Source organism: Dioscorea cayenensis, chromosome 3 (assembly GCF_009730915.1).
Source record: "Dioscorea cayenensis subsp. rotundata cultivar TDr96_F1 chromosome 3, TDr96_F1_v2_PseudoChromosome.rev07_lg8_w22 25.fasta, whole genome shotgun sequence".
In the NCBI taxonomy this organism is placed as follows: domain Eukaryota; kingdom Viridiplantae; phylum Streptophyta; class Magnoliopsida; order Dioscoreales; family Dioscoreaceae; genus Dioscorea; species Dioscorea cayenensis.
This window is the reverse complement of record NC_052473.1, coordinates 16625977-16635327: the sequence shown is the minus strand read 5'-3', so window position 1 is coordinate 16635327 and position 9351 is coordinate 16625977. Positions and strand designations below refer to the sequence as shown.

Here is a 9351-nt window from a genome sequence, read left to right as displayed (position 1 = left end):
CGGTCGGTGGTGGCATATTACCGATAATCGGAGGTGGCAGGTCATTGGTGGTCTATAGCAGTGGGATGATTGAGGTAGATATGATGGGGTCCCAATGATAAATATTAAAAACCTACAATGGCATTTTAATCCATGAAATTTACAAAATCTCCCGAGTCCTCCAATTTGAAAGATTGAGAGATGGGGTTGAGAGAGTCCAAGCTTAGCCTAAATCAACTCCAAAGGGTCTTTTGATAGTGATTTAGTAAGGATATCAACAACATTCTCTTAAGTTTGCATCTTAACGACTTTAGCTATGCTATCTAAAACTTTTACCCTTATAAAATGATGCTCTAATTCCAGTTCGACCAAACAGATCACAATGGATTCGTTCAAGAGGGGCTTTACACATGGAAACAAACCTATCAAATAATAGACTATGAGCTTTACCATACTGGCAGCTTTCACAAACTTCACCAGCTCAAAACATTTTAAAATGAGTAATCTTTGACTAAATTCTGATTAACCATTACTTTCAGCTTTTTCATATTTACATTTGCAAACCGAGCATATGCATCATCATTTCTACTCACTTTCTCAACATCTATACATATATTTAAAGTAGATGTATAATCTGGCTTGAGAGCATTTCAAAAGAATAATTATGATTTTTTTTAAATATTATTGTACTTAAATGTTTGTTTGCATTATATTGATAAGAAGTAAAAGTTGATGAGACAAACATATCATTATCAGATCTCTTACTCGTATGAATAATCATCCAAAATCCTAATATTCCATAAGAGCTTTACATTATGTGAAGTAAAGAGAATAAATTATCCAAATATATAACTATGGGCCTTAGACACTGAGAAGAGAATTTCTTCACACTTAGAACATGGTACGCATTCTCAAGAATAAGAGTGTCATCTTCAATTTTGTTAATTACTACATAACTTTTTTTTCTCCGCATAACGATGACGACCTTGAAGTTTAAAATCTACACCAGTTAAGTGATGACCATATTAGGATTCAACAATCAATTATTTTCAAAGTCAGTAGAAATATCAGCAGATTTTGTTTGCGCCAAAAAGCATTCCCCCTAATCTTCCACATCATTTAAAAATCTTCTTCAATCTTGGTTTCACCCTTCTCCATTTCAACCAAATAAGTATTTTCCTTCAACTTAACACAGTGTAATCTTCTAATATCGCCTAGTTTCCCACAACGGTGACACTTGATATTACTCTTGCCACTATTGTGTGTGGAATCTACTTTTGGAGAAAATGAGCTTGGATATGAATTGTATGATGATACTGATGAAGAAAAATCAAGGTTGTCAGACCCGGTTCCGGGACATTGACCCGACTAAGCTCAGGGGTCAGGGATCGAGGGGTTCGACCGGATTGAACCGGGGTTAATAATAAAATATTAAAAAATATATTATAGTAATTAATAATGATAAAAAAATAATACAATCTATATTTTAATAATTAAAAAACAACTAATTAAATATAATATTTAAAACTTTAAGTTTATAAATATTTTTTATTTTAAAAATATTTGAAATATAATTAAATTTAATATTAAAAATTTTAGTTTTATATGATAATATCATGATATCATTGATTTTTTAAAAATATAAAACTATTAAATAAAAATAAAAATTTCTCCACTCACCTTCCCTCTTTATCTCTTGACTCAAAAAAAAAAAATTTAAAAAAAGAAAAATTCTCCACTCAGCCTCTCTCCTGGTCTCGGGACTCAAAGAATAAAAAAATTTAAAAAAAAAACTGCGGACTCTTTCTCTCTCCCTCTCGCTTCTTCTCTGATTCTTCTCCGGCTTCCGGGCCTCTCTCGTTATTTCTTATCCTTTTTTTTCGGCAGCTCTCCTCTTCTTCTCACCACCGGGTCAACCGGTTTCGGAGTTTCTGAGTAAATCGGTCGGGTTATCCGGTTTTTAGCCGAGTTACTCCAAGGCCGAGTTGAGGATGGTAACCGGACCGGCCGCATGGCCGGTTCCCGATTTTTCCTGTCGAACCGGCCGGGCCGGGTCCGGGTGTGACAACCTTGAGAAAAACATGAATCAAATTGCTTATTATTTCGTTTAAAATTCTTCTTTTGAGCCAATAATACACTTTCTTCTTTTTCTTTGATTGAAACTCCAACCATCTATTTAGCTATAGACTTTTGTGAAGACAAAAGATTTTCAAACTCCTCTAAGGATGGTTGTTGAGCCCAATCTTGAATTGACATCACAAAGGGAACATATTCAGGGCCTCAATCTACAGATAATATGTCACTTCATTTGAACTTCAAAAATTGGCTCATCTGATTCCAAAAATTAGATTTTTAAACACAAACTTTTAATTATGAGAAAAAAATTGAGCAATATTTAGATCACCTAAAGAACCATTTACAAGCTTATTCTTTAGAAATTACAATATTGCAACATTCTTTTTTGTTAAACAACCTATCAAGAGTTAGTTAAATCTCCATTGTTGTCTTGCAACCAAATATATGCTCAAACAACCATTTAGAAATAGCAAATTCTACTTTGTGCATCTCTCTATTTCTATTGCTTGAAAGCCTCAGCATTCTTTGAATCATTCTCCGGATTAGTAGAATCACCGCTTACAACTTCCCACAAAGTCTCCACCAACTAGATAGGACACCATATAAAGTCCTTCAAATTTTATACTTGCAAGTTTAACACAATTCTATACCAAGTTTAATACCATGAACACTCAAATTCCTTTTGGAGCACCAACTGCTTGCTTTAAAATAAGGGATCTTGAGAGTGCTAGCTTTCAAACATGTCTTTGGTGGTGTTGATCTTTGATTAGGGTTTTAGAAACCCCAAAGAGATTGAAACATCTCTTCTTTCGTCTCCTTCACTCATTCCTTTTCATCTCTTTGGCTCTGATACCAAGTGAAAAATATTGTGCAATTAAATTATGCTAGATCAGGGTAATAATTGTAGACATACTGTGAAAAAAGTAGTAAACCTCCCAGTAGGATATAAGGACAAAATGTATAATAGATAACAATTTGGTAAAGTGAACTACTGACATAGTTAACACATAAAGAAGAACATATTTATATAACATAATACATGAGAGTCAAACACTAAGAGTATTCATTGGAAATTGGGTTATGACATAACTAGAACTAAACTAACACTAAAGCAAATAAAGCAAATAAAACTACAGCAGAAACATAAAATTATCTATAATACATTCAACAAAGTGAGCATAGATTTTATATAATATATTACTTTGTCACTGATTAGAAAAGGACAATATTAAATCTAATTGCGGATGGGACTGAAACCCTTTGAATTTTAGGGTTGACAAAGTGATTATAGATGGATGATCCTCATCGGACAATTATCTCATGGTAGCACTATTTAGCATCCCCACCTCTCTCATTCTATTGTAAAATTATCTAATTAACTATTATTTATAATTTTATGTGTATCCCACTTTTGTTTTGTGCATCCTTAACTATAGTCATGATCCCTTATAGGTATACTTTTTTTTATTTTATCCCTTATATTTATTTATTTAAAAATAATAATATTGTCAATCTTATGCGCTACGGGTGGTGTTTCAATTATTTTGAGAAAAAAATGCAGAAGTATATATTCAGGATGATTTATTAAAGTAACTAATAGTCTCATATAGATTAATTTGAAAAAAAAAAATGGATTGTGAATATATAAATCTAGTTTCTTATCCTATCATCTTAACCTTTTGGGTTGAATCAAGGCTACAAAATATGTTTGTTTTACATCTTATATAGTATTTGATTTGTTTGCTTTCTCACCGCGTGGGTAATTAAAATAGACTGGCATTCTAAGTTAGAGAAAACATGCAGTGGTTTTATTCCTGCTTTACTTCATCCTTGTCTTGTTGATCATAAACTCAATTAAGTTTATTTCCTCATCCAACTGAAGAAGCATTAGCTAGCATACTAATTACTACAGGTACCCTAGATCAACCTATATATTATCCACTCTACAATGGTGAAAATATAAATATCCCAATGTGAATTTTGAAATGCTGGCTTGATGAACAAATGACTTCAACATGGCTCAGCTAAGCAGCATGTGTAGAAGTTGGTGCATTTGCTCTCCACCAGGATGTATAACTGAGGTTCAATCTCTCTCCTTCTTGTTTATCTTCTACTGCATCAGATACCAATTAAGAATTTTCTATCACAAGTCCACTTTTCAAATTAATAAAATTCTTGTGATGATATCCCTATTAGTGTCAGTTTAATATAATCAAACCCTCAAATGGTGTCAGCTTGTTTTAAATTGATGGAAAATAAATACAATCATATTATTTCCACATTAAGAGGTAATTGCCAGAAAAATAACAACATCATCTTCTCATGTTGCATTTTTTTCATCAGGTTGAGACCAAGTGTACAGAAAATCAAATTGCATTCCCAGCAAATATCACTCTGTTTTTTTCTCTCTCTGTTTTTTTTCTAATTGCAAATGCAGGCTGGGTATCTTGGAAGGCTTTTTGTTTGACATGGAGTTCAAACTAGGATTACAAACAAGAACAAGTCAACAAGGGAAGCATTGTTCAATCACTAGATTGATTAGTGATTGATTGGTGAGCACTTGTCAGGTATCTGATTTTAGTGTTAATAATAATTTCTTGATATATAGTACTGCTTTTTTTGTGTCCCTTTTCCTATCTTTGTTGTTAGTGTCTATAATTGGGATGGAGTTTTTCAGTCAAACATAAGCAGTTTAAATGAGATAAAATGTCAGCAAAACCAAATGTTTCCATTAAATAGGGAAGCTAACAAGGTCATAAATATAAACTATATTGCATTATTTTACTTGTATATAAAGTGCCTCACTAAAATTAAGCCTCAGATCAAAGGCCAATCAACCATTTTCAGTACTCCCATGCAGACCAAGCTGTCAAAAAGGAAACAAGTGTTAGCATAACAAATAACTGAATTAATATTTATATTTTATGGTAACAAAAAAGGAGTCTAAAATATCATTACGTTGCAGCTTTGTTTTGTTGTTCTTTTTTGGCTGTGATATTATCAAAGAAATTGATTTTACAATTAATATGGGCGGTCTGCCGGCTTGGTAATCAACTACTACTACTTGTTTTAGCTCTATTATTAAAATACTAGTAAGGAAATCTGCACATATACCTCCTTTGTAAAAGTGCATAATTTCAATCGTATTTGACGCCTCACAAAGATTATATTTTATCAATACTTATGCATAATATAATATGAGCATATATAACAACAAATTAACAAATGATTGTTCATCCCATGTAAAAGAAAATATAGTATAATTGAAACATGTAAAAATAGATCTTTTTGTAATCACTGTGGATATATCCGCACAACAAATATTTATAAATTTTTTTACTAGATGCGGGTAGGGGTGTAAATGATATAATACTACTAGCAAAGCTACTCGAGTTCGATTTGAGGAAAGCTCGAACTTGACTCGCTTAGGGTTGAGTTGAGCTCGAGTTCGAGTAGCTCGAGTAATCTAGTGAGCCGAGTTCAAGCATCTTAATAATTGATCAAACTAAAGTTTATTAATCTTTTATCGAGCTTAATCGAGCAAGCTATAGTAGTTCGATCTATATATCGAGTCGAGCTCGAGCTACAAAAATAAAACTTGATCGAGTTCGAGCCAAGTATCAAGCAACGAGTTTTCAAACGAGCTCGAGCTCGAGGAACTTGTTGCTCGGGCTCGAACTCAATCGATAACACTCCCTAGATGAAGGAGTTTTTAAATATTGCACATATTCTCATTTAGTGCGGCCGAAAGTCAACCCCATGCTCAAAGGACCCTGATGGCATTAGGCTAAGAGACCTTTAGACATAATTATAAATTTCACTAAAATAATATTAAATGAAGGAAAAAGTGAAGAAGAAGAAGAAGAAGAAGAAACATACCTGTTTGAGAGAGGGTCCAATTATGATCAAAACCCAAGAGCCCAAAAGAAATACCCTCCAAGCCCCATTTTCATCCCATACTCCACCTTCTTTCTCACAGACCATTCATCATCATACCCCAACCAACTCTTCCCTGCATAAGAATAAACCGCCACTCTCTCCTCATCATGCACCACCGTAGCATTATTCTCCTCATTAAACCTCACTATGGCTCCATAAACCATTATCCCCTTCCCGCCTTTCCCCGGTCCTACATTCACCGCCGGTGACCCCACCCCATGCTCCTCACTCTCCTTCAACTCCCAAGTCCTCCCATACAACGGCATCCCCAACACCACCTTCTTCGCCGGCATCCCTTCTCTTATCCACGTCCCCAAACCGAAGCTCGTGCTTATGTTCTTCTCCGGATCATACAACGCTGCATGCAATCCAGTCTCCGACGTGTTCCACCAACCATGATAATCAAAACACATTGCATTGATCCAATCCAAAGTCTCAGCCATGACTGCCACTGGATATGACCTTGGCACTATGGACAAGAAGAAGTCTGGAGAAAAGTAAACTGATGAAGTTAAAAGGAGCACTTTTGTTGGTAGAAGACATGTTATGGCTGCTCTCCACTCTTTATAGAGCAGTGCAAGATTGTCCATTTGTTCAGGGTTGGCAGGGAACTCCCAATCAAAGTCAAAGCCATCAAGGTTGTAATGGAGAGCTATGGAAATGGTGGAGTTGATGAAGGTGGCACGGGAGGTTGGATTGGAGACGAGATTGGCGATGATGGTGCGGTTGAAGGCACCGCCGGCAATGGAGAGGAGAGCGGAGAGAGGGGGAGTTTGGGAGTGGACGGTGGTGGTGAAGTTGGTTAGCCAGAGATGGTGGAAAGGGGAGATGGAGAGTTGGAAGGTGGTTGGATCAAGAGGGATGAAGGCATAGAAGAGATGGGTGAAGTATGAGAAGTTGATGGAGGATGGAGGAAGGGTTTGGAATGACCATGAAGGCCAAAAGCCTGCTTTGATGATTGTAGAAGGTGAAGAAGATGATGATGTTGTTGCATGGATGAAGAAGGGGAAGAGGAGGAGGAGGAGGATGGTGGTGGTGGTGGTGGATTTAGGCATGGTTTGAAGGAGGTGGGAGTTGGTGTTTGAACCTTCATAGTGTTGGTGTATATGTAGACTTGTAGAAGGTTTTCATTTAGTTTAATATGCTTGCTTTGATTTTTAAATTTTAAAAACTAGTTAAGAAAAGGTTTCATAAATATTATTTTTTTTTAAATACCTACATAGTCATTCAATTATTCTCGTAGTCCCATGTCAACAACCAAATTATAAAAAATTTAATTTGGATTATTCAACTTATGGATTACAGTTATTTTCGTCACTACTACCTACATTATTAATAATGTGTAACGTGCATAGCCACATCAATACATTGTTAATGGCGTGAGCACCGATGACCAAATTGACTATAATTCTAAAGTTGAGTGATCTAATTAAACTGTTTTATAATTCGTTAATCTAAATAGGATTACCAGAATAATTGACTAATTATTTAAATATTTTAAAAAAATAAAAATTCGAGCTTTTGGTTTTTTATTTTTTAAATTTTTGACCCAATGCATTCTTATAGGCCAACTTTAATGGGTTTCCATGAGAGTTTATTAAGTCGCTGATGCATTAAACCATCCATATTCATTGAGTACTCAATGGTGGTTCCATTATTTTTTATTTAAAAATAAAAAAATGATGGGACCCACTCTTTTAAATATTTTTTTAATTCAATTTTTTTTAATTTTTTTATTTTTTTATCATCACAAATTATTTTTTCAAAATAATAGAATAATTTATTACTATTCATATATTTTAATTATTTTAAAATATTTATTTTGTAATATAATTTTTATAATATATTATTTTATTATTTTATTAATGATATTTAAGATTTTATTAAATAATTATAATATGCGAGATAATTTAATAGGTATGAGTTTAATATGTTGATTGTAAATCCCATGTTATAGTATAACTATTATAGGAGATAGTTTAATCGGTAAGAGTTTAATAGATTGATAAAATGACATGAATATCAAACTCTAAAATAGTCTAATGATTAAAACTACCTTATATTGTGACCCCAAAAATAAACCTTTTTCATTGGTGTTTTATTTTTTTTAATTTAAAAGGATGGCCACTACCAATTGGACTGATCTCTATTGTTGGTTTCTAGTTTTTAACCTTTATTTTAGTACGGATGTAACAAAACTTAAAAAATATTTTATTCTCTGCCTAAAGAAACAAATCTAAATATTTGGCAAAAGTTTGTTGTTTATGATGTCTGAAACTTGTTGGAAGGTTTTGATGAGAATTTGTTCTTTGGGGAATAACTTAGAAATAGTAGTGATGTGATTTGATACTTATTCATATTTCTAATAAGTATAAACAGTTACACGAATTACCTGTAAACACAACCATTAATAAATACCATTAGAGGGAACACACATTAATTTTAATTATATATTTTATTAATAACCAATAAATAATTTAGTGTAACAACACTTACCTTTTCTTATGTTTAACAATTAAATAAAATAAAATAAAATTGAACTGTAATACTTAATACTCCCCAGGATGAATTGGTTGTAATTCTTACGAGATTGATGTTTCTATTTGGAGTTATATGATTAGTATCAACTTAAACTAATTATTAATTATTGGTTAAAGAAAACCCGGTTGTTTCATTGTCTTTTTTCTCATGGCTTCATGTCAATTGCTATCTTATACTTGGCATTTACTTTCAATTTTGCATCCAAAGTCTAAATTAAATATAATAATTGTATTTGAATTGTAATTAGTTAATAATAGCCTAACATTATTCGGCTCTATAAATGAGCATCTGTTACCAACTATCTTTTGAGCTATTAGCAGTTAGATTGTTTGTGTCTGGCACAAAAAATAGGTTCAAACCATGATTTACACAAAATAAGGGGATAAGTATGTTCAGATAGTAACTCTTTATTACATAACTTGTTCACATTTTATAAAATAATAATAATAAATATATATTCAAAATATAAGTAATAAAACAAAGATGACGATCAGAAAAATGTGTACTATTAAAAAAAATTCAATGATGATGATAATGTAAGGATCAAATTATGAAAAAAAAAAAATGAAACTCATATTGTGAATTCACCAGCACAAATGTGTGCTTTTGTATGGACCTTGTGGCACTGAAAAGACACTAATGTCTTGCTCATTGCGCATGCATAGCAAAGATAAATGCACTTTTTCTCAAGCTTGCAGGACAACAAATCATTCAAGTTATCCTTAGATTATGGAACTCTGGCTAACTGAGTAGGGTATCAATTCTCTATGCTTCTTTTTCATAAAGATAGATAAATGATGTGTGGGTAGAGGCAAT

The 9351-nt window shown here is 33.0% G+C and overlaps 1 protein-coding gene across 1 annotated transcript; it reads right to left on the bottom strand.

Annotated features, from left to right (window-relative positions):
• Positions 1 to 4737: 4737 nt before the first annotated feature.
• LOC120251609 (class V chitinase CHIT5-like) lies at positions 4738 to 7058 on the bottom strand. Its single transcript, XM_039260198.1, has 2 exons — positions 5935 to 7058; positions 4738 to 4921 (listed from the first exon to the last, which is right to left on the bottom strand). The coding sequence occupies exon 1, from the start codon at positions 7047 to 7049 to the stop codon at positions 5961 to 5963; it is 1089 nt and encodes a 362-aa protein (XP_039116132.1). The 5' UTR covers positions 7050 to 7058; the 3' UTR covers positions 4738 to 4921; positions 5935 to 5960.
• Between the last annotated feature and the right edge of the window lie 2293 nt (positions 7059 to 9351).